This window comes from Aedes albopictus, chromosome 3 (genome assembly GCF_035046485.1).
Source record: "Aedes albopictus strain Foshan chromosome 3, AalbF5, whole genome shotgun sequence".
Classification (NCBI taxonomy): domain Eukaryota; kingdom Metazoa; phylum Arthropoda; class Insecta; order Diptera; family Culicidae; genus Aedes; species Aedes albopictus.
In genome coordinates, this window is record NC_085138.1 from 254295295 (window position 1) to 254320278 (window position 24984).

General features: G+C 41.4%; 3 protein-coding genes and 1 long non-coding RNA gene across 10 annotated transcripts in view; 2 read left to right on the forward strand and 2 right to left on the reverse strand.

The window, feature by feature from the left end:
* Positions 1–6180, reverse strand: LOC109424416 (periodic tryptophan protein 2 homolog). The gene is made up of 7 exons (XM_019699517.3): positions 6080–6180; positions 5901–6013; positions 4056–5840; positions 1555–1702; positions 1098–1494; positions 305–521; positions 1–232 (listed from the first exon to the last, which is right to left on the reverse strand). Exons 1-7 carry the CDS (start codon positions 6095–6097, stop codon positions 22–24), a joined length of 2889 nt encoding a protein of 962 aa, XP_019555062.3. The 5' UTR covers positions 6098–6180; the 3' UTR covers positions 1–21.
* Positions 6181–9926: 3746 nt separating this feature from the next.
* On the forward strand, positions 9927–12219 carry LOC115267636 (uncharacterized). Its single transcript, XR_009999328.1, has 2 exons — positions 9927–10430; positions 10778–12219. It is a non-coding gene; the product is annotated as an uncharacterized LOC115267636 (long non-coding RNA).
* A 2778-nt stretch (positions 12220–14997) lies between these two features.
* LOC134290708 (uncharacterized) lies at positions 14998–16059 on the forward strand. The gene has a single exon (XM_062857885.1). The coding sequence runs from the start codon at positions 14998–15000 to the stop codon at positions 16057–16059; it is 1062 nt and encodes a 353-aa protein (XP_062713869.1).
* Positions 16060–22698: 6639 nt separating this feature from the next.
* LOC109422319 (glycine receptor subunit alpha-4) overlaps positions 22699–24984 on the reverse strand; it is a 155968-nt gene continuing 153682 nt past the window's right edge. For 4 of the 7 annotated variants that reach the window (XM_062860258.1, XM_062860260.1, XM_062860262.1 and 1 more), the window contains one exon: positions 22700–24912. In XM_062860258.1, the coding sequence (XP_062716242.1) occupies positions 24457–24912 (456 nt within the window). In that variant the 3' untranslated portion in view covers positions 22700–24456. Of the gene's footprint in view, positions 24913–24984 lie in introns of all 7 variants that reach the window. The other 3 variants (XM_062860264.1, XM_062860263.1, XM_029852274.2) reach the window with 2 other exon arrangements.

Here is a 24984-nt window from a genome sequence, read left to right on the forward strand (position 1 = left end):
TTAGCCGTATTTTTCTTTTCTTTATTCCTCCGAAGCATCTTCTTCGTCACTATCATCGTCGTCACTTCCGCTTTCGTTTCGGTGTCCATCAATCAACATCAGTTCACTATCACTTACCTCTTCATCGTCGTTGCCATCTTCCACCATTTCTAACCGCTTCCGCTCGTCTTTCTTCGCTTTGTCCAGGCTTAAGTTCTTCAACACTTGGATTGTATACTTGTTGAAGTCACATCTATGGGAAAATGACGAGTAAAACGTTATACTAAATATGTGTGACGTTGGTATCATATAGTTGGGAACTTACATCTTATTCAACGCCTCGTACTTCCGGTTCAGATTCTGACGGAGCAGTACCAGCGTCTGCTGGGTAAGGACGTTCTCCTGTTGGCCCAGTTTCGTCAGCAGCAGATTGGACCATTTGAGGTAGAATTCTATGTGTGGGCTGGAGGCAACGATCTTTGCCACAAACATCAGCGTCCGGTGGGCAAATTCATCCGGCAGGGAGTGGATGATTAGCTCCACTGTAAGGAAAGGTGCCATTTAACATATGTATTTACTGATCTATTGATTGGAATGACTAAGACGTATGAATAAAAAGAAGTAAATCTGTAATAATAGGATAGACAATAGAAGAAATCCCACGAGAAATAGATATCACGATTGAAGAAACTGGGAGTTTCCGAGAGAACATTAGAAAGAGCTTCTGTGGAAAATCCGAGAGAAACTTTGGAGAAATCCCGCGACAATTTTTGGGATACACCGCGGAAAGTACTATTGGAAGAACTCTTTAAAAATACTGGGAGAAACTTTCGTTGAAATCGCAGGATAAACAATAGAAGAAATCTCGTCAAACATCTAAGAAATGTCCTGGAAGGTATTTCAGGAGAAATCACTCTAGGAACTTCTGGAGTACTTCCGGTGAAATCTCGAGAGAAATTCTGAGTCAAAATCCGGATGAACCTTTGGCATCCTGGGATGAAGTTTGAGAGAAAAGGCATTTCCAGAGGAACTCTGGGCGGAATCTCACAAGAAAGTATGAGAGAAGTGTAGCTATGACCTTAAATAGAACAAAAATTAGTGCGCCTCAAAACACTTACCATCACAGTAGGGCACCTGCTCTATCACCTCGTGAATAAGATTGTTCTCGTTCAGTTTTAGTGCCATGATCAGAGCGGCCGAGTAGTCCTGCTTCCGGAGCAGCTCCCGGGTAGCCTTTGGCGTAATTTCCACTGACAGTTGATACGGATCGAAAACGATGCCCTTGTTGAGCGAATACATCAGTAGACCCTCGGTGGAAGCGGCGGCCCACGATTGACCGGTCGGGGAGAATCGAACGGCAAACACGTTCACTTCCGGTTTTTGATTTCGCGCAGAGAGGTCGGTCCGCTTTACGCCGGGAAGGCGAATAGCCACGTTGCCACCCTCAAGCTCTTCTCGCTCTTCGATTAGAGCCATGTTGCCGAATTCGGTCAAGTTTTTCCGGTTCATGTATTCCTGGAAGTGAGTTACACTGTTACATGCAAAGAAGACAACTTCAGTTCATCGCAGACTTACATCCATTCCGTCTAAGCTGCGGTTCTGAGTGATTTGAAACTTCTTCAGCAGAATGGCTTCTCGCACGTTATAGATGCAGACGTATTTGGACTTTCCACCTGCCAGGATACATTCGCCATCGGCTGAGTAGCAAATTGAGGTAAATGCTCTGAAATAGAGAATAGCGGTTGTTTGGCTCTTTACTACCTGAGCTTAATAATATGATGTCCGTCTCCAGGGCCGGATTTACAAATGTGGGGACCCTTTATATAGAGGATATATTTTTAACATGGAAAAATTCTAAAAAAATACTTATTAATCATTCTTACAAATATCTTAATGTAAATCTTATGTGTATCTTATTATTATTAAGTTATTATTAAGTTATTAATGTCGTTAAAGAATTTAAATCTAGATCAAAAAAGTAGAGCTAGGAAAAATGGTGATAGGGTACTGGTTCCCTTATTAAGCATGTGGCTCCCATTTTCATCGTACGAAAAACAAAGGATTGAAGCGTTTGTTTTGTTTCTTATTTTTGTATTTTTTGTTAGGAGTGAGCACGCATGAAAACAAAAAGAACGGAATCAATCGGTGCCGTAATCGCTAGTTTTCGAATAGGATGAATATGGGAGCGTGAGATTACTGATGGAACACATACCCTAGGTATCCACTAAACTTAATAACTGATTTAAAATTCTAGCGTGAAAATAGCAGTGAGCTTTTCACGTGTGTATACGCGGAATTTCATCCCAAATTTTGTAGAAGTACATCCCAGAATTTGAGCATGAGCATAGATGACCGTACTATTCGTAGTTGCTACTCCGTGATTGACCAGAACAATCGAAGTTGCACAAGGAACCAACAGACGGAGCTTGGGAGTAGCTTACCGTCCTCAATGTGCATCTTCGAGAATTCCAAACTTTATTAGGTCAATAACGGCGCCGGCCACGTCCTTACGGTCATCGAGGAAGGAAAGGAATGTTATTATGACGTGCGTTGCTTACTAAAGACCGAGATCACCTCTGCGTCTCCACGTCTGTCATGGGAAGGACTTTTTGTTAGTGGGGAGGGGAAAGGGCGCATGATATGAGTTCACTTTGGTAAGTGGAGTGATTCATGCAACCCTATTAATATCAAACCACTTATTTTCATTTGGACTAAAACAAAACACATGCCGACATCGAAGATGACGAACCATTCAGATAGTTTTCGAAGTGCGAAAATTAACGAAAGAGAAAATAAAGTGATTTGAACCAACGTGGCTTTGGAACTTGGGCCGACACTTGACGTGACGAACATTTCAATGTCTGTTGACTAAAATCGCAAAAAATGTTGTTTGTTGCATTTATCGTATCATAAATCGCCCCGTACGAAGATGAGCAGTCAAATAGACGACGACGACGACCGAATGAAAACGCGGCCTGTACACTTTGCCACCAAAAACTCACTCTTTGTAGAAGTACATCCCAGAATTTATAGAGAAACTGCAAAAAGAATTTAAAGCTGAAATTTTCAAGAAATTTCTAGTAAAATTTGTAACGCAATCGATGGTGTCGGTTTTGAGAAATCACATGCTGGTAGATCACCATGAAGAATGAACATTTAACAAAAACTTGTCCTAACGCGATTGCTAGGTTCTGGCGATCTCCAAAAAGAATTTTCCACAAAACTCTGATATCAAAGAGGAAGTTCTAATATAAAATGCTGAGAAATTTTAGAGGAAATCCATGATAAGTTCCTGATGGAAATTCTCACTTAATTTTCAATAGAATTTCCCATTCAATTTCTTAAAAATCTTTTGCGGAAAACTCGGACAAACTCAAATAAAAAAAAAACGGACTGAAACTCTACAAAATAATCTTTTTAAGTCATACAAGATTTCCACAAAAAACATGTTCCAGCAGTTTTGATTTTGGATAAGTCGTAAGCTGTCTAAGTGAAATCAAACTAAAAGTTTTATAAAAACTTCTTAATTTCTAAAAAAATGGTTCTTTCCAGACTGTATAGAAAATTCTTCAAAATATTTTCAAAAACTTTGGCCAGAAAAAAAAAACTAACTATTTTAGGAGGAACTTTTTGACTCTGCAATTTATAGAGTTTTGGAATTCCTCTAGAATTTAGTCGAAGATTTTCTTCAGAATATCAGGATGCACAAAAAAAAAATTCATAAGAAGATGGACAAATAGTTGCAGTTTTTCTCAAAACAATCACAACATATCACACACATTTTGCAAGTAGGCAGTAATTTGAAGTTCTTACGACAAAATATCAAATCAATAGAAGCTTCGTGCACTACATTTTTTCTTGCTTCACATTTTTTTTCATCAAGTGACATTTTGTGGGGGCCCCTGAAATGTGGGGGCCCGGGGCCCTGGCCCCCCTAAATCCGGCACTGTCCGTTTCATACGTAGCACATTAAATAATATATTTATCTTATTTGTGCAATAAATCCGTAATATTTACAATCCCTAGAGTAATGCCCCAAAGAAATAATACTAAAAAGTTGATAAAACTTCACTTACCTTCCAAGAAGGTTCCTCTGGGCAGTGTTCATATCCGTCTCCGACACGGTGCCACCCATGTCATTTCGCCCTTCGATGGACGCCAGCTGCTGGGCCGTCTTCACATGGAACACCGTAATATTTCCATTCAACGATGCGGCGGCCACTTCTTCCCCGTTCGGTTTGAACGCCACCGAAAGGACATCCGAGGCCACATCGATGGTTTCGCTTGCACCTGATGACTCTAGGCAGTCCCAGACTCGGAGGGTTTTATCCCAAGAACCGGATATCATCGTGGAGGACGATGCCACCGGTGAAAAAGCCAAAGTAACAACCGGACCTTCGTGGCCGCTTAGTACTTCCAGCAGTCGACCGAGTTTCATTGACCAGAGATAGATTTCGAACACATCCTGACCACCTGCGGCTACCAGCTCGCCGGAATGATCGACGGCCACCGATGCGAACTGCACCGGTTCTGGCGAGGTGAACGTCCGAAAGTTTCTGTAGCGGACAATATCGTAGGCACGAACGGTTCCGTCCAGGGATGCCGTTGCGAAGAACTTCTTGTTTCCACTGAATTCCACGGCGGTGACCGCACTGGAATGCTCGGCGAACGTCACGAAGCAGAATCCGTTCGTGATGTTCCACAGTTTGACCTTCCCGTCCAGACCACCGGTCGCCAGTAGCTGCCCGTCGGGGGAGTAGGTGACGCAATTCAATCCGGTCGAATGACCCTGCTGTTTCATAATATACTGTTCGCTCTGCCACTCCCACACTAGCAATTGACCGACTTGCGGAACGCCCAGGGCAAGCCAATCTCCGGTATTGTTGAACGCGACAGAATCAATCCGGAACTCGGAAATACTCAAGGAGTGGATCATGTTGACGTCCGGAAGCTCATATAGATAGAACACTCCAGTAGAAAACGCCGTTATAAGGATTTTCATCTTTTTGTGGTACGCCGCAGCAGTGACAAAAGCTTTCGGGTTCTCCTTCCGGGCTTCATCCGCCAGATAGTGTCGAGCAAGTCGTTTGTATTTGAAATCCTTCTTTGGTTCCCTTTTGACCAGCCTTCCTTTCTCGTCTCGATCATCATCCTCATCGAAATCTCCCTGAACATGCTCAACACCTTCATCCTTTTCTTTTCCGGATTTTTCAATATCCTTATCTGCTGCAATGTCGTCCTCCACTTCGTCCTCATCTTCCTCTTTGAGCTTCTTCACTGCAGAGACTTCTCTGGCTCCTGTTTTGTAACCCGCTGAAATGTCCTCAACTTCCGTACTGCACTCCCACAGCATCAGCAAACCATCCTTGCTGACCGTGTTCACATCTAGCGTTTGTTCCTCAAAGAAACACCCCACAATGGCGTCTCGATGCCCTCCCAACACAACCGGCCGGAAGTTCTTGAGGAACTCTACGCCCTGCACGCGCACCGAGTTGTCCTTCGATCCCACAACCAGAATCTTCGAGTTACAAGCCCAATCGATGAACGTCGTCTCGTCGTACGCAATCTCGAACGCCCGTTGTATCGCAAACGAATTGTACGTCCCACTCAGCTCCCCCGGGGCCCGGAACACCAGCACTGCATTGTTCACCGACGCGGCAAAGAATTTCCCGTCCGGACTGAAGCGCAACCACTTCACCGCGCCCTTGAACTTGTACCGGTGGACCACGGTGTGCGATATCATACTGATCATCTGAGCCTCGCCCGTTTCGTTGACCGCCACCAGGATGCACCCGTTCGGGGACAGATCCAGCGCGGTGTAGTTGTACTCGCTCTCCAGCGAGAGGGTGTGCGATTTATTGCTAGCGGATAAAAAAGATTGTTAGTCAAGGGTCGGACACCACCATCGGGATGGTACTTACTTCTTCAAATCGAATATCGTGATTCGGTTGCCCACCGGGCTGATAACGGAGTTTCCATCGGGGCTGAACAGCAGGGCGCCTTGCCGGTACACGGAACCGAGCAGGTTTTTGAACTAAAAAAACAATATCAATGCTAGTCGTAATCACACTTTCAAGTAAATTATATTGCGGAAACTTACCTTATAAGCGAACTTCATCGTTTTACACCCGAAAAACTGCTAGAATAATGTAATTTTCGTAATTTTTACAGAAAAACAGTAGGTAGAAAACCATCCGCAACGTCCGCAACACGCGCGCGATAAAATTATAAACAAACACATGTGCGCTCGCAGAATCAGAATTGACGTTTCTCTCGCGTGAGACGCGTGTCGCTTATAGGGCAGTGCATACGGCGGTTGCTATGATAAATTTTTCTAAGTCTTTGACGTTTCGTGGCCTTGTTGTTTACGATTCGGACTTAGGAAAATTTTCGTCAGGTTTCCTTAGGCAGCAGTGCGATTAAATTCAAAATGTGAGTTTGCGCGTGCTGAGTGATGTGCTAAGATTCCATCAAGAGCTTCTGCAGCGGTTCCCCAGGAAATCCTTCTGGAATTATCGGCAAATCAACACCTACTGAGGCGTCCCATCTATAATTGTCCCTGGCACCATCGCTTTTCGTCGAAGTGTCCAAGACCATACCGCACCACATATTGTCATACATTTTTAAATAACGATATTCAATAATAAGAATAAAAACTTATTCATTTCGCAATTAGTACGTCTGGAAACAATATCTTCAATAAGTACCAACACTTTTTGGCCGCATTCGATACAAGTTTTCTCACCGTGCGATAAAAATACTGACAGCGAAATCAGAATGGAAAACACGTGTTTTGGGCTGAACAGCTGTTGAAGTATAAGGCGTTGTTCAGTTGACTACCACGTTCCGTTGTAATTCACCACTGCTGAACACAAGTTCAGGAGTGATCATTATTGAGTCATGGGAAGATTATGTTTTGCTTTGGGTGCTGCATCTCACCATCTCTAGGATGGCGCAGATAGGAAGGCATGCGGCTGGCAATCAACAGGTCTCGAGTTCTAATCCGGATTTAGGTAATTTTATATGTAATTCTTATTTCATAATAAGTGTTCTCAACATGAGAGCAAATAATTACTCTCGTGAGAGTTCAACATTTTTGCATTTTATTTATTTTCAGTCATTTTTGCCAAAGCTTAATAACAACTCTCTTGTACATTTGTAAAACGGTTTCAACAACAACAAAATAAGTTGGTGCACAACATGATGCTTTATAACTTCTCCAAATTTGTGTGAACAAAACCCGAACATAGGTTGTACGTGGATATAATTCAAATGTTATTCAACATTATGTTGAATTAATTCGTCATAAAGGTGCCTGTTAAATGAGTGATTGTTAGTTGGGCAGTACCGCTGAAGCTGATTTGGACCTCGAACGTCAGCCGTACGGAGAAGTTTTCGAAGATAGCGGACGTTGTGATATCAGCGCGTGGGCAGAAAGAACGTTTCAACCTCAAAGGAGCTCACACCGTGAGTGGGTTGAATCTTCCCAAGCAAAGTCTATCGATGGGAAACTTGATTGAACGGTTCGATCATCTCCGTGACCTACCAGTGCATTCGTACATCGACGCAGAGCCTAGAATTCTAATAGGTTTACGGAACTTGGATCTTCTTACTCCGCTTGAAACTCGAGTAGGACGACCGGGCGAACCTGTGGCTGTCAGAAGCGCGCTTGGCTGGGCGGTATATGGTCCATGTGGACCTGACAGCAATGGAAACGATTTCGTCGGGGTTCATGACTGTAACTGTAAAACGGATGAGGAGTTGAATGAATTAATTCGGCGGCAGTTCATTTTGGAAGAAGCAGTAGTTTGCGTTTCTCCGTTGCCCGAATCCGCCGACGATAAACGCGCTCGTCAGATCCTCGAGCGGACAACTCGCCGAGTTGGGGATAGATATGAAACGGGACTCCTATGGAAGACCGATGAAGTTCGCTTTCCAAATAGCTGGTATATTGCAGTAAAACGGTTGAAAAGTCTCGAGGCGAAACTTGGTAGGGATCCAGAGCTACGCGCCAACGTTCATCAGCAGATCCGTGATTACGTGGAGAAACGATACGCTCATAAGGCCACCGAACAGGAACTGGCAAGTGCTGATACGGACCGTGTATGGTATTTACCCATAAACGTGGTGACAAATCCTCGGAAACCTGGAAAGAAAAGGCTTGTGTGGGACGCGGCAGCCCAAGTAGAAGGTGTGTCACTGAACACGCAGCTCCTAAAAGGACCGGACCTGTTGAACTCGCTTCTTTCAGTCATTTGCGTCTTCAGGGAGAGGCCGATTGCGTTCGGAGGCGACGTCAGAGAGATGTTCCACCAAGTTCAAATCATCCCGGCAGACAAACACTCTCAGAGATTCATCTTTCGATTTGATCCTGCCCAGCCGCCGCAGATTTATATTATGGATGTCGCGACGTTTGGGGCAACATGTTCACCTTGCTCCGTTCAACATGTCATGCGAGAAAATGCCATTGAGTGCTCTTCAGAGTTTCCGGAAGCTGCGGCCGCAATAATCGACAAAACCTATATGGACGACTACGTCGACAGTGCCAACACCATCGAGGAAGCCATCACAAGATCGGTACAGGTGCGAGAAGTACATTCGCGTGCCGGATTTGAGATGAGAAACTGGGTGAGTAACAGTCGCGACGTATTACATGCCCTTGGAGAAGCCAAGAGTCAGGAACCGGTTGTAATCGGAGGTGCTACTCAGGACAATTGGGAGCGCGTTCTAGGGCTGATATGGAACCCGCAAGGAGATTTCCTTTCCTTCTCAACTCGTTTCCATGGAGACTTGGATCCATACATTTCCGAGGGTCGTCGTCCTACAAAACGAATAGTTGCTCGCTGAGTAATGAGCCTGTTTGATCCAACCGGCATGCTGGCGCCCTTCTCGATACACGGCAAAATGCTCATTCAGGATCTCTGGAGGAGTGGTACTATGTGGGATCAGGATATTCCAGATGAAGAAAACGAAAAGTGGAGACGTTGGGTTCAGTTGCTTGCTGGAATCGAACAGTTGAGAATCCCTCGACCCTACTTCGGAAACGCTGTCCCGAATTAGTTCCATTCGCTGCAACTTCATGTATTCACAGACGCCAGCGAATTCGCCATGGGTTGCGCAGCGTACTTTAGGGCAGAGGATGATCGTGGCGTACACGTCGCCTTGGTAATGGCGAAAAGCAAGGTGGCCCCGCTGCAACATCAGTCAATTCCGCGACTGGAACTACAGGCTGCGGTTATGGGAGCGAGAATGCTGAAGAACGTGATGGAGTCCCACACACTCACCATTAGCCGAAGCTACTTGTGGACGGATTCCAGCACCGTATTGTTATGGATACGTTCAGACAACCGCAAATACAAGCAGTATGTTGCACATCGAGTGGGAGAAATTCTCTCACACACGCAGCTGGTCGACTGGCGGTGGGTGCCTACTAAAGAAAACGTGGCAGACTGCCTGACCAAATGAGGAAAACATTCCGAGCCCAATCCTGCTGGCATATGGTTGAATGGACCCACATTCCTATATGGAACAGAAGAAACTTGGCCCCAGCAACGACATGTAGTTTCGGACGTCCAGGAAGAACTTCGGCCATGCTATTTGCTCCACCACATCGCTATACCGCAGGAACTAATCAAAGCTGAAAACATTTCGAAATGGAACGTGTTGCTGCGAACAATGGCCATGGTGGGCCGTTTCATCAATAACTGTCGACTGCGAATAAGGGGTCAGCCGATAGAGACCATTAAAGCAACAAGTCATCAGCTCAAGTTCTTGAAAAGATCCATTCCAGCTGTCATCGTACCTCTTCAGCAAACCGAGTACAAACGAGCCGAAATAAGTTTGTGGCGTTTCGCGCAGGCAGACTGTTTCCCTGATGAGGTTAAAGTACTTTTGAAGAATCGCAATTCGTCGCCCCAAGCTCTGGTGAGTATTGAACGTTCAACCCGTATAAAAACGAACAATTAAGGCTATGGGCACAACAATTGAAAAACAATAGATTTTTATGTTAACATTGCTTTCTATTGTGAATGTATTATACAGTATATTTGAAAATTTGATTCTTTATAATGATTACAATTGGTTCACATTAGATTTCATTGTTACATAGACAAATAATAGATTAACATTTGAATTCATTGTTACTTTTGGATTCAGCGTTCAAACCATTGGTTTACAATAGAATGTATCAGCTACATTGAAATGTACCGTTTTTCAATGGTCTGAACGTTTAAAAAAACCCTGCTTTTAAGTAATTTCGAAACAGTGTGTATCGATGACAGCCAAGTTTTTTTGTTATCAGTTTGGTCGTCGGCGGTAAAATTTTTCGAAGTGCAGGTTCGTCTGCGGAAAATGTGGAAAATTCACGCTCAACTGCGTGAATTTTCCGCACGGGAGTGAATATAGTGTGCGGTGCAGTGTAAAAGCATACAACAGTAGCAGCATTTCAACAGGTTTGTATATTATTTTGTTTGCACTTTTGCGGGAAGTTGAGTTGGCAGGGCAGGGCTGGTAGCAAATCACACTTTTACAGACAAGTTCACAGGGTTGGTTCGACCTTTTTTTTTGTTATATAATGAAATCATCTAAAAGAGTTTTTGACCCAGTTTTTATGTATTTCTTTTGTTTTCTAAACTAACATTTGAAAAGGGTTTATTTTATTGTACCAATATTAAAAAAAAATATAATGGAGAAAACAAGAAAGTGTTGTCTAAATCCCCCTTTCTTTAATAAAATTGCAATTGTTTCATTAACTAATACCCAATGGTATCCAAATAACTATTCTTTCCTATCACTTTAGGAGTCGCAAGGACATGAAGCCTGTGTAGGAGCAGTTAGCTCACAGCTTGTTCTATCGCATTGCGGTCGAAGGAATGCGCACGATTAGGACTGATTGCTGCATGGACGAGAACTAGGAGCGCTGAGAAGAGAACGGGGATGCGGAATGCTGGATCAAGGAACTTTGTGGTTTTATTTTGAAAGCACCGATCGGTTCAGTAGTTTCCGAGTCTATTAGGGTCAGACAGACAGACATACATTAGTAACTCATTTTTATATATAAAGATAGATAGATGGATACCAGGATAGATAGATATTTCAATTTTACCATTCTAATTTGACTGCATTTTTTCCTTTACATCAAACTCGTTCAGTGAAACATGTTATTTTTGTGTTATTTTTTTTTTAATATTGGTTCGCTCTTCAAACCTGGAACGCATGTATAGTTTATTATCAAATGTGACGAAATTGCATGCAATCATTCGTAAATAACAAACGACTCACAAATGTACCATTTGAACGCTTCTTTGAATTTGAACGATCTTCTAATATAGGTTCAAGCTGTAGTATATCGAGTATTTTTAAGTGCTACAAAAAAGGTTAAGCACGCTGTAATGTTACTTTTGTACCTCATCACCCAATAAATGCAACTACATTAGTGGACTAATAACACTTAGCGCGCTTAGGCACGGTTCCATCATGCCGCTTATAGTGTTGCCACATATAATGCTTAGTCTGCTAAACCCAGTTATCTGGCTGTGGGGCATGGGAGCCAAAGCTTCAACCATCATTGCAATTAAACATTACTCGATTTACTACATGAGTGATCCAAATATTTGATAATTGTTCGATCTGTTTTTGAAATGTAGCTTAAATTATACAAGATTCTAGTCTAAATACATAATAATAGTTCAGTTTTGCTTCATTCCGGATTTGCTCAAGCAGTTTATATGTTTTGTTAAGTTAAACTTAGAGGTTGAAGTTAGAATTGTCTGATTCACAATAGAAAACAATTTCCAAACCATTCGATTTAATGTAAAAATAGTGCAAAACAATATGTTCTGCATCACAATAGACAACAATTCCAAAACAATTGAATCTAACGTGGAGCCAGTAATAATGTCACTGCTCAAAGCAACACGTTTACTGTACATTTCACTGTTTAGAACAATTTAAAAACATAAGAATCTTCTGTATCACAATAGAAAACAATTTCCACACCATTGAATCAATTGTGGAACCAGTAGTAAAATCACTAGTCAGAACAATGCGTTTACCGTTCGTTTCACTGTTTGAAACAATTCGAAAACATAAGAATCTTCTGTATCACAATAGGAAACAATACCCAAACAATTGAATTCAATGTAAAAACTACAAACTGTATGTTCTGCTTCACAATAGAAAACGATTTCAAAACAATTGAATCAAATGTGGAACCAGAAATAAAATCACTACCCAAAACAACACGTTTACTGAGCATTTCACTGTTTGAAACAATTCGAAAACATAAGAATCTTCTGTTTCACAATAGAAAACCATCCCCAAACCATTGAATCTAATGTAAAATAACAGTTCAAAACAGACAGTTCTCGGCATATTTAACAGTTCAAAACAATACAATTACATAAAAATCTACGGTATATTTGATTCCACTTATATATATTAACAACATTTCATTTACATTAGAATCTTCTGTTTTGCGAAAAAACTTGTATGGAAAAAAGTCATTTTTTGTATTGTTACGATACTTAACAACCTATACAATTCAATGTGAAATGCTCATTCACATTTGATTCTATTGTTAGAAACATTTGATTCTATTGTTTTTCTATTGTTATTTTAACATTGAATTCTATTGTGAGAGCATGGTTTTCAATGGTACTGTTACATTAGAATCCTATGTTTTTCTATTGTATTTTTTATCCGGGAAGCCCTTTGTACAAGCTATCTCCGTTTGCCGATGAATTCGGGGTCGTCCGAGTAGATGGAAGAACCGCGAATGCAAGCTATGCCGCATTCGACTCAAGATTTCCCATAATTCTCCCGAAAGAACATTTGGTTACGTTTCGGCTTCTTGACCACTATCATTGCCGATACGGACATGCAAATAAGGAAACAATCGTTAATGAGGTTCGTCAACGATTCTTCATACCCAATCAGCGTTGCAAAATAGATAAATGCAAACCACGCCCTCCACGGATGGCACCTTTACCGGAACAACGACTAACCCCATATGTAAGGCCATTCTATTACGTTGGGGTTGACTATCTCGGCCCAATAGACGTTACAGTTGGACGGCGTAAAGAAAAGCGTTACGTGGTTGTTTTCACCTGCCTGGTGGTGAGAGCCATCCATCTGGAAATAGCATACGATTTGTCCACTGATTCGTGTGTTATGGCGATCCGTCGTTTCGTCCGCAGGAGAGGATCGCCAGTAGAAATCTTTTCCGATAATGGCACGAACTTCTTCGGAGCCAATCGTGATTTGATGCAACAAATTAGAGAAATCAACGATCATTGCGCAAACACGTTCACCGATGCTGAGACCAAGTGGTCTTTCAATCCACCCGCCGGTCCGCACATGGGCGGTGTATGGGAGCGCATGGTGCGTAGTGTGAAAGAAACCATGAGAGCCCTCGATGACGGTCGCAAATTGAACGATGAGATCCTGTTGACAGTTCTAGCAGAAACGGAGTGGTTTATCAATTCTCGGCCGTTCACTTACATGCCACAGGAATGCGGAAATGATGAGGCACTCACTCCAAATCATTTTATGATTGGGAACTCATCCGGTTTACACGAACCGGTCAGATGTTCTACGGACCTTTCAGAAGCCTTGCGCAGTAGTTACAAAAGAAGCCAATACTTGTCTGATGCACTATGGAAGCGTTGGATCAAAGAATATTTTCCAACCATAAATCGGAGATCTAAATGGTTTGATGACGTACATCCTGTGAAAGTTGGCGATTTGGTGTACGTTGCAGATGGCGACCGTAGGACATGGATCAGAGGAAAAGTTGAAGAAGTTATTCAAGGCAGAGATGGGAGAGTTCGACAAGCCATCGTTCGGACGGTTAATGGGAACGGCCGGCTGAAACGCCCGGTAGTTAAACTTGCGGTAATGGAGATTGGAGGTGGTGAATCCGGAAGCTGTCCTGAGAGCCAACATCCGGGTCCACGGGGCGGGGGATGTTCCGGCAGCACTGCTCCAATGCAGGAGTGTGAACACGCCGTTGATGTCAAACAAGATGTCAATGCGATTGTGGCAGGTCTGATTGGCAGCTCATGTCAAGTGGATGACTAGCGATATCGATACGAATGCAAAACATCGGTAGTGCGTTATAATTAATATTTGATCCCTTATTGTATTTCTTTGTTTGGATTGTTAGCCGCTGAATGTAAGTTCCGCTATAATTTATATCAATGAATTCAGCTTAACAGATATATTTACACAGAACTTTACAGCATATTCTATAAGAGTTATCCTGTAGTCATCTGTAGGTAAAAAGGGTATGAGAACAGGTAATCTTAACCTAAATTTGCCACCAATATAGTAAGACTAATTTTGTTTGTTCTAAAAGATTGTCAACCATTTCTGGGGATTGTTCTGGAACTACAGTTTAAATTATACACACGAGAAGACTATCGTAAGTTTATTCACATATGATGAATTATACATTTCTAATAAATGGTACTTTTTTAGCTTTAAGCTTCGACGATCAAAGCGCTCTAAAGGTTCTTCTGCCTTCCGAACATTCTGGAGGCTCCGGCGAATAGAAGGGCGAACTGCGAATGCTGGCTATGCTCCATTCGACTCTAGATTCCCCATAATCCTTCCGAAAGATCATTTGGTTACGTTTCGACTGCTGGACCACTATCACTGCCGATACGGACACGCAAATAAGGAAACAATTGTCAATGAGGTACGCCAGCGATTCTTCATACCTAATTTGCGACAAGGTATTGTTAGATTTCTTGAAACGTAAACACCGCGCGGTCGTTGAAATGTTTCAAAAAGGGGCTTTGCACAAAAGTTCACGCGGTCTATCGTTTTCGAAAGGAACAACCGCACCGTAGGAAACGCCGCAATGTTATTTCCCATAAGGATGAAGTAAACTGGGAGTGAAAACTGCGGCTGTACCTTTCGGGAGCGATAGGCCGCGTGCACTTTTGTGCAAATCCCTCAATAATGAGGGCGTGGCAGCGTTGCAAAATAAGTAAATGCAAACCACAGTCTCCACGGATGGCACCACTGCCAGAACAACGACTGACTCAATACGTAAGACCGTTCTGCTATGTTGGGGTGGACTATCTGGGCCCTTTGGAAGTCACTGTTGGACGACGGAAAGAAAAACGTTACGTGGTCGTCTTTACGTGCCTTGTGGTTAGAGCCGTCCATCTGGAAATAGCATACGATTTGTCCAGCGATTCGTGCGTTATGGCAATCCGTCGGTTCGTTCGCAGGAGAGGGTCACCAGTACAAATCTTCTCTGATAACGGCAAGAATTTTGTCGGTGCCAACCGACACTTGATGCAGCAGATTAGAGAGATCAACGATAGATGTGCCAACACGTTCACAGATGCTAAGACCAAGTGGTCGTTCAATCCACCGGCGAGCCCACACATGGGTGGTGTGTGGGAGCGTATGGTACGCAGCGTGAAGGAAACCATGAGAGCTCTCGATGACGGTCGCAAACTAAATGATGAAATCCTGGTGACTGTACTGGCCGAAACGGAGTGGTTCATCAATTCTAGGCCGCTTACATACATGCCCCAAGAATGCGGAAATGATGAGGCGCTCACCCCAAATCATTTTATTTTTGGGAATACGTCCGGTTCACATGAACCGATCAGGAGCTGTACTGATCTTGCAGAGGCGTTACGCAGTAGCTATCAACGAAGTCAATACTTGTCTGACGCTCTATGGAAACGGTGGATAAAGGAATACTTTCCTACAGTGAATCGTAGATCGAAATGGTTCGAAGACGTACGTCCGGTTCAAGTCGGTGATTTGGTTTACGTTGCAGACGGTGACCGAAGGTCTTGGATAAGAGGGAAAGTCGAAGAAGTTATCCAAGGACGGGACGGCAGAGTGCGCCAGGCCATCATTCGAACAGTCAACGGAAACGGAAAGCTCAAACGTCCGGTGGTAAAATTAGCGGTGATCGAAGTTGGAGATGGTGGACCCGGAAATACTCCTAAGACGCCACATCCGGATCCACGGGGAGGGGGATGTTCCGGCATCACTGGTTCACGAACAGGTACTGAACTCGCCGATACAAAGAAACTAGCTGTCAACGCATAACGACAGAAGGTGTAGGTAGCAAACGTGAAACGTGGTGAAATGACGATTGATATAATGTTTTGAGATGCTGCAAATGATTATATAATTTGTTATTGGGTGAAGGGAAATTCTTAAAAGTAAGTTTCGTATGTAATACCACAATTGTGAAACCAATTTAGTGTATTTTTCCTCAGAACTTGTAAATTACGCCGTACATATTCCTGCAAGTGAACTGTAGCAGTCTGAATTGTCAGAGTTCGATAGGTAACCTCAACTTAACCCTTATTGGAATACCCATTTGCTAATTCTATATTTATCTAAAAGGACGATAAATCCTCATAAGGGTTTGCTCAGGATAGACCGCGAATTTCAAGATTGTGAGAAGACTATCGTAAGTTTACATGAAATCCCACAAACTATATCTGACTAATAAAACTGTTGTTTTAGTTTTGAGCTTCGTTAGACAAAAAAGCTGCAAGGTGCTTCTACAATCCGGACAGTGGTATTTCTACCAAAAGAAGATCGTCCCGGGTTTAACAGGTGGGATTTCGGACTGCTTCAGATCACCAATCAAACAAACAAAAAACTCAATGGTGTGTTTGAATTTTCAGTAACAGTTTCTATAAAAATTATTATCTCACCATATCGCTCACATACTTAAATAAGTTAAAACTCTCTTAGGTTTTGCATCGTTTTGAAATAACTGCTCGGTTAACTGTTATTTAAAGTTTAAGCATTCTCAACGTCGTTATTTTGGGCATTATTGAAAAACTGTTTGTCTAGTTAACAGCAGTGTTAGAATTTGAATTACATGCGATTAGCGCCTTTGGTGATGCTGTGTGATTTTGGGTAAATTTATTATATTATAAACTATTTGTTTGTAGAAGCACACTGTCAGCAGTCAACTGCTTTAAAGTTTCGTTACGAAGCGCGTTACTTTTCCTGGCAATATTTACACACGTGCGCCTCTTGTTAGGGAGGGGACTTACTCGATCTAACTGTTTTACTCGTTAATTATTGTATTTAATCGTTGAAGCAACAGTCCTTACGATTAGATTGAAACTCATCCTTGTGCTGCAGTATTACATACTTTCTAGGTTTGTTGTTTTCCCAAAATGTTTTGATAAAGTTGTTTCGAACTAGTTTCATATGGTAACCGTCTTTTAAGAACTAGCTAAAATTTATCACATCTTGCTCAACTTACCGGCTACTGAATATATTACGGTATTTCCCCATGGGTTGAGTAAAACTTGTATTTTTGATTCAAAATTCTTACTACGAGACCTAGTTAAAGCTATAGCTTCGTTATTTACTCTCCTTCCACGTGTTTGACTATAGGCTTAGGCATAATTTTTGGTTTTGTGGGTGAATTTCATATCGTCGTCGATTTTTCAGCAGGTGTGCATCAAAAAGATTCATGAACGTGAAAGGCACAGCGTTTTTCTCTTCTGATCATCGGTGACCTACAGTTCAACCTTGGTAATTCGTCTTCTGCGTATCTCGCCGTAAATATATGTATGTACCTATAAAGAGTATTGTTATTTATTGTGCTAGCTGCTGTTTCTTTGGTGCGGTGAGAATGTTGTGTTGATTCTTCTTCAACGACAGAGCATTTCCGAACTAATATCCCTTATTTTCTTAACTGTATAAGGTACTTATTGCTTTCACAGCGTTTTTCATTTGCCGCATCGAAATGTACGATTTCTTTTATTTTGCTCGCAAGCGTCTAACTAAGTTTTATACAGGAATGCAAACAGTTTTGATTTGTTTTTTGATATTTTAATTTCAGATAGGTGCGTTAAGTCTACTAAATTCTGAGTAATGGAAATTTTGAATTTACAAAATGATGTTGTATTTAAATAATAACGTAATAGGGGAACTTACGTAATTTCGACCTTTTTGCTCTCTTCGTCATGTTGTTTTAACATATTGAACTCAAAACTGGCCTCATATTTCTACCAAACAAGTGTTATTATACGACCAAGTTTCAGTTAATTTGGCTGACAAAAAACTCCTCATGACAAAGAGAATAAACCCACACCCTTTGTCACCCTATTAAAGACGGAAAAAATACGATCAGGACTTGAAGAGTAAAACGAGTCAATTATCAGTGAACATTGCAGAACTGAAAAAGTACGGAATTGTTCATAAAAATAGCTGAAACGCGACAAAACAGACTTGAACGGTCGCCATGTAACGTACAGAGTGAACAGATATAGCGCCAACGTAGCCATAATTGATGACCATATAGCTCCACCACTGCATTGTGCCACAACACAATGTTAAAACCCACATACATTGAAGCATTGAAGCCATTGGTTTGATTCGGTACGTATCAGAAAAGTTTGCTTCGATGTTCCATAGTTACGGACGGCACAACGGGCACAACAGACAAACAGTTGTGAAACTCGAATTTTTTCCATCATATCCAGAATTAACGAGAACTTCAAAAAATTGACATTTGGCTACCAGCCCACCTGCGGGGCTGGCATTGTATTTGTTTGAATTTGACGTTTACACCATCGTCATGGTGATGAGCACCGACTGGGCCGTGAACCAGTCCAGGAGGTTTTGCGGTTTTACCAAAACAATTGTTAAATTTCTATTATATTTTGTGAAAATTATACCAATTTTTAATTTTGTATACCGCTACCCTCAAAAGCCACAATTTGAGGAACAAAATATACTGAAACGCCTTCAGAAGAAAAAAAAATTCGGCTGCACCGCTATTTTTCAGCTACGACTCAAATTGAATCTACATGACATTATTGTTTACGAAAAGTGAGTGTCTATTAAAAAAAGAATCAGGGGATTTTTTCAGAAATTTCTCCCAGGGTTCCTTTAGAGATTCCTCCAGAAATTTATCCAGTAATTGTTGTAGGAATTCCTCCAGAGATTCCTCCATGAATTCCTTCAAGGATTCCTCCAGCAGTTCCCAAAGGAAAACTTCCAGGATTTCCTCCAGGCATTCCTCCGAAATTTCATCCTGGAATTTCTCTAGAGGTTCTTGATCCAGGAATTGCTCCTGGACATCCTTCTGAAATAATGTCATCAATTTCTCCAAATTTTTTTTCATAAATATTTTCTGGGGATTTTTTTCAGAATTTTTTCCAGGAAATTCCTCAGGAATTTTTAAGGGATTCCTCCAGACATTTCTCCAGGAATTTCTCCTGAGATTCCTTCATGAATTGCTTCAGGATTTCCTCCAGAGATCCAGGAAATCCTTCGAAGATTCCTCCAGGAAATCCTCCAGAAGTTCCCGTAAAGATTCCTCCAGAAGTTCCCGTGAGGATTCCTCCAGGATTTCCTCCAGAGATCCAGGAAATCCTTCGAAGATTCCTCCAGGAAATCCTCCAGAAGTTCCCGTAAAGATTCCTCCAGAAGTTCCCGTGAGGATTCCTCCAGGATTTCCTCCAGAGATCCAGGAAATCCTTCGAAGATTCCTCCAGGAAATCCTCCAGAAGTTCCCGTAAAGATTCCTCCAGAAGTTCCCGTGAGGATTCCTCCAGGAAATTCTCTAGGGATTTCTTCAGAAATTTCTTCAGGAAATTCTCCAGGAATACCTTCAGGAATTTTTCAGGATATTCCCCTGGAGGTTCCTCTAGAAATTCATCCAGTAATTCTTCCAAGAATTCCTCTACAGAAACTCCTCCGGGAATTACCCCAGGTATTTTTACAGGAATTCATTTAAATATTTCTCCAGGAATTGCTCCTGGACATCCTTTAGAAATGATGCCTCCAATTCCTCTAGGGATTTCTCCAGGTATTTCTCAAGGAATTTCTCCTGAGATTCCATCAGGAATAGCTTTAGAGATTCCTCCAGAATTTTCTCCAGGATTCCTCCAGGAATTCCTCCAAAAGTTCCTCCAAGGATTTTTCCAGAAAATCCTCTAGGAATACCTTCAAAAAATTTTCCTGGAAATTCTGCAGAAATACCTTCAGGAATTTTTCAGAGATTTCTCCAGGTATTCCTCCAGGGATTTCTCCACAAATTTCTTCAAGGATTCCTCCAGGGAATCTTTCACAAATTCTTTCGAGGATTTCTCAAAGGAAAAATAATAGAAAAAAAAAATCTCTCAGAATCCCTCTGGAGATTCCTCTAGAAATTCATCCAGTATGGTTTTCAAGATTTCCTCAAGCAATTCCCACAGGAATACCTCTAGGAATTCCTCCAGGCTTTCCTCCAGGATTTTATATAGGAATTTCTCCAGGAACTTCTCCAGGAAATACCCCAGAAATTTATCCAGGAATTGCTCCTGGACATCCTTCAGAAATTTTATCAGCAATTTCTTCCGAAATTCCTCCCGGAAATCCTCTAGGTATTTCTTCAGAGATTCTTCCATCAAATTCTCCAGGAATTTGTCAGGGATTCCTCCAGAAATTCCTCCTAGGGTTCTTCCAGGAAACCCTCCTGGAATTTCTCTAGGTAGTTTTTCAGAAATTTCTCCAGCAATTCCTCCCAGAATTCCTCTGGAGATTTTTTCAGGAATTCTTCCAGGGATTGCTCCAAGAATTCATCCAAGAAATTGTCCAGGAATTCCTTCTGGGTCTTATCCAAGAATATACGCCCGGAATTTGTTCAGAAGTTTCTTCACATTCCTCCAGGATTCTCGCTAGAGATTTTCCTAGGAATTGCTTCAGGGATTCCTCCAGGAATTCCTTCAGGGATTTCTCCAAGAATTCCTCCGAGCAAGGATGGGAACACTCACTTGCAAATAGTTACACTCACTTACTATTTTCTCAGCTCAGAAGCGTGCAATTAAGAAACGATGTATGGACGACTTTTGCATTGTGGTTTTGTCTAATAGTTTGCCGAACAGAGTAGGGGTCGCACACGCATACCGAAGTCGTGAGGGAGCTGCGAAGGCAACTCTCCACGAGGTGAATGTAAATTACACTCACCTTGTGGAGAGTCGCTTTTATAGCTCTGTCATGACTTTGGTATGCGTGGGCGACCCTTGCTCTGTTCGGCAAAGTTTTAGACAAAACCACAAGGCAAAAGTCGTCCATACATCGTTTCTTGATTGCACGCTTCTGAGCTGAGAAAATAGCAAGTGAGTGTAACTTTCTGCAAGTGAGTGTTCCCATCCCTGCCTCCAAGGAATCCTCCAGAAATTTATCTAGGATTTTCTCATGAGTTCTCTACAGAAATTTCTCTATGTATTCCTCCCATAATTTATACAGGAATTCTTCCTGGTATACTTTCAAAAATTCTTCCAGAGATTCCTCCGGGAATTTCGCCGGGAATTCCTCAGGGATTCTACAGGGCTTCCTCCAGAGGCATCCCTGTAGGAATTGCACCAGGGATTCATCCGGGTTTTTCTTTAGGGATTTATCCAGGAAGTCTTCCAGGAATTGCTCCGAGAATTCCCCATTATTCAGAGTTTCCTCTCAGGTCCTCTTCAAAAAACCATTCAGAAGTTCGTTCGGAAATTTCAGAAATCCTTCAAACACCTGTTCAGGGATGTACCCAAGAACATCTCAAGGATTACCTGATGTTTTTTTTGTTTTAATTATTTCAAGAATTTGTGGAGGAATTCCTCCACAGTATATGAAGATAATTTTAAAGGGATGCATACCGTATTACCCCGCTGGTTCAAGAGTACATATTTACTCAATTTTTGACGTTTTAATTAACCGTAGTTGAAAATATATAATTTTTATTTTTTTTAGCCTTTTGTCTCGTCCCTAGCTTATAACACATACTTTGAGTGATTTTGTTTCACCGTGTAAGTCAGATAGGAACATTATTGAAATCCCAGTGCGAAAAATGTCGAGCTCAGTCACACAAGGTTGACCTCAAATGGCAAAGTAGAACTATTTACCATTTTACTTATTTCAAATTTTCTCATTATTCCTTTGTTTTTCAAGTTCAAGTAAAGTACAATTCCGATTAGAATACCATGCTTGATCGTATTATTCAATATAAGCGAGATTTCGTCTTTAATTTTAGGACCCTATTGATCTCCAGCCAGTTTGGGTGTCGAAAAGCACCAATTCAGAACTTCCGGAAGTAGCGGCTGCAAGATGAGCTGCTGCTGGTACGAAAGCGCAATATCGAATAGTTTCGCATTTACTTTGTACATCGCTCTGACATTTGAATACTTTTTAATTCGACAAGTGTCGAATAAGCGGGGTACGAATTAAAAAGTGTCGTATTAAAGATGTCCGAATAAGCGGGGTTTGTCGAATTAAAAGCTTACCCCGGTAATTCGACGCCAATTCACGCTCTTGTAGCTAGATGCACGGCCACGAAGCCACACAGAATGTAATATGGAATGATGATAATTGATTGTTTTTATCGAAAAAAGCTCACAAAGAATAAAGAAATAAAACTTTGGAATGAGCCAATTCTTAGTTTGAAAATCAACCTTGGGATTTATTATTTTTAACAAGCGTTATTTTTCCGCGTGTTGGCGTAACATCTATCGCAGCAAAGTGTTTCATGATCAGTAGCGCCGCATATTGAAGCAAATATGTAATAATAATCGCAAAAGTTACTGATCTGTAAATAGATCTCTGGGCGTTCCACACTGTTTCCAAAGGCCCAATTTCGTGATCGAAATTGTTTTAGGCATGAAAAATTGATTTTAGAATTTTGGTGTCATCGAAAAAGAGCCCTTCTTTGGGAAGTATCACTAATGTGATTAATCCACCTAAAAGTGAGATAGAAATTCGATTCATAAGTGAAGATAGCGTGTTTATGTCTTCAACAAAGTTGTAGCAAATGTCATTATGAGAAAACTTGATATAACTTGAAAAGATATGGGTCATTTTCTGAAAACGACCCCTTAATATCAGTTTTTTCATTGTAACTTTTCCCAAACATTCTTAGGAATTTTTGAATGTTCTACAAAGTTATAATATATGATAAAAAACATGTTTTCTTTAAAGACGACAAAGTTCTTTCTTCAATACTTTTTGAGTTTTTTGAAAATTTTAGGTACGAACTAAAATATTTCACAGCTCAATTTTACTGTCAAGGAAGCAAGTGTCCAGCCTGAGTTGAAACAAAATTTACACCTATTATAAACTTATTTCATATTCAATTGAAAAATCTTGCTCCATTTTGCCTCTGTAAATGACACAAAGCCGTAAAAAGGGCTATTTTAAAAAATAAATTATTGAATATCTCAAAAACTATCAAAGATACAATGTTGCCGTCTTCAGAAGAAACACGTATTTTGTCATAATAAATAACTCTATAGAACATTTGAAAATTCCCAAAAATGTCTGGAAAAAGTTACAACAAAAAAAACTGATTTTAAGGGGTCATTCACAAATAATGGCCCATATCTCTAGAAATTGAGCAGATGGAGCAAAAGTTTCTTCGGAAAGTTTTCTCATAATGACATTTTCTACAACTTTGCTGAAGACATAAATACGCTATCTTCACTTATGAATCGAATTTCTATCTCATTTTTAGGTGGATTAATCACATTAGTGATACTTCCCAAAGAAGGGCTCTGATCTACCAAACAACTTCTTCGAAGACACCACACCTCTAAAATCCATTTTTCATGCCCAAAACAATTTCGTTCACGAAATTGGGCCTTTGGAAACAGTGTGCATTCGAGGCATCTGATCTCTAAATACTACGGTGGGCGTAGTTTCGAGCACCAAAAGAAGAACGTTGACAAACTGCATAACAACGCTTGGACAAAATCAGGCTCCAAAGGGTTAAGGTACACCGCGGCAAGTTGAAACGGGTGGGGCGAGATGAAACACCGAATGTTATCTGATCATGGTGAAAAAGTAGAATATTATAACACTTAGTTTTTGAATCGCACAATCTTTTGGATTTTTTTTTATCCAAATTGAATTGAAATTGTTTCCAAAACTTTGTGTTTCAACTTGCCCTGATGTACCTATTAATGAAAACTGCAGAGCAGAAAAGTTCCCATAATAGAATCGCTGCCCAAGTTAGGCAAGTCTACGTATTAAATTTTAACAAAAATAATTAGATATAAAGAAATTAGTTTGTGCAACTTTTCACTATACAAAACTAATTTATTTCTGCAGGAAACCGTATTGAGCTGCCAAAAGATTTATCTATTGGAACTATCGGAGTATTCTATTAGTATTACTTACTGTACTGTTCGTTTTCGAAAATGAAAACTAGCTAAACTTATCTTTTTTTACTGGCGGTTAAAATATCGATTAATGTCAAGTAAGCGCAACTTAAATTACATCAGTTTTCGGAAGAGCACGCGCCTTCAAACGGTGAAAAAAGATTTACAACAAAAGAAGTGCATATGAACGAAATGATAGCGAAACATATGATAAATTATGTGATTGCAGTTATAGATAGTAAGATTCAAGAGAAAGGGAAAACGTGGTGAGTGAGACTGTTTTGCATAAGGGTGAAACTAGATTAGACTTTTTATTCGATGCAGCCTTTTACAGCTCCATCGTCGATCAGGACGTTTTGAAAATCAGAATTGGCCAGTACAGTATGACGAATACGAGAAACAAACCCGGGAATATCACACGCGACATTTTGTCAATCTCCCGCCACATAATCTTCTCGATGCCGGTGTCCGTGTCGGTCCACGCCACCGACAGAATGCTCTGCCTTCGCGTTGGCTGTTTGGCTGGCGGCGGTTGAGGTCCTCCGTTGCCCTGCAGGGATGCCTGACCGGGCGTTGTGGGCGTTTGGGTTGGCTTCCGGGGGCGAACGCTTACCGTGCCGCCCTCCCAGTTTGCCACCGTGGCACATTGACCCTTTTCCATGGCACTTATTCGCATTGGAAGGACTTTCGGTACCTTGTTCACCTGGTACTGGTATTGCACGTCCAGCACTTTGACGACCACGAACTCGGCCAGCGCGGAGAACACAAACATCATGCAACCTGCCATCCATAGGTCCAGTGCCTTAATTAGGGAGGGAATGGGGGCAAATTATTGAACATGACCGTTAATAAGTAATGGACGGCTTCGTGTGTC

What these genes read in the sequence shown, in the direction of transcription:
- LOC109424416 (XM_019699517.3), bottom strand. An exon ending in GCAGCTTAGACGGAATGGAT is followed by an intron (nt 1,495 to 1,554) that starts GTAAGTCTGCGA and finishes ACTCACTTCCAG; the next exon opens with GAATACATGAACCGGAAAAA. An exon ending in GCAGGTGCCCTACTGTGATG is followed by an intron (nt 522 to 1,097) that starts GTAAGTGTTTTG and finishes CTTTCCTTACAG; the next exon opens with TGGAGCTAATCATCCACTCC.
- LOC134290708 (XM_062857885.1), top strand. Translation starts at nt 14,998, where the DNA reads ATGGCACCACTGCCAGAACAACGACTGACTCAATACGTAAGACCGTTC.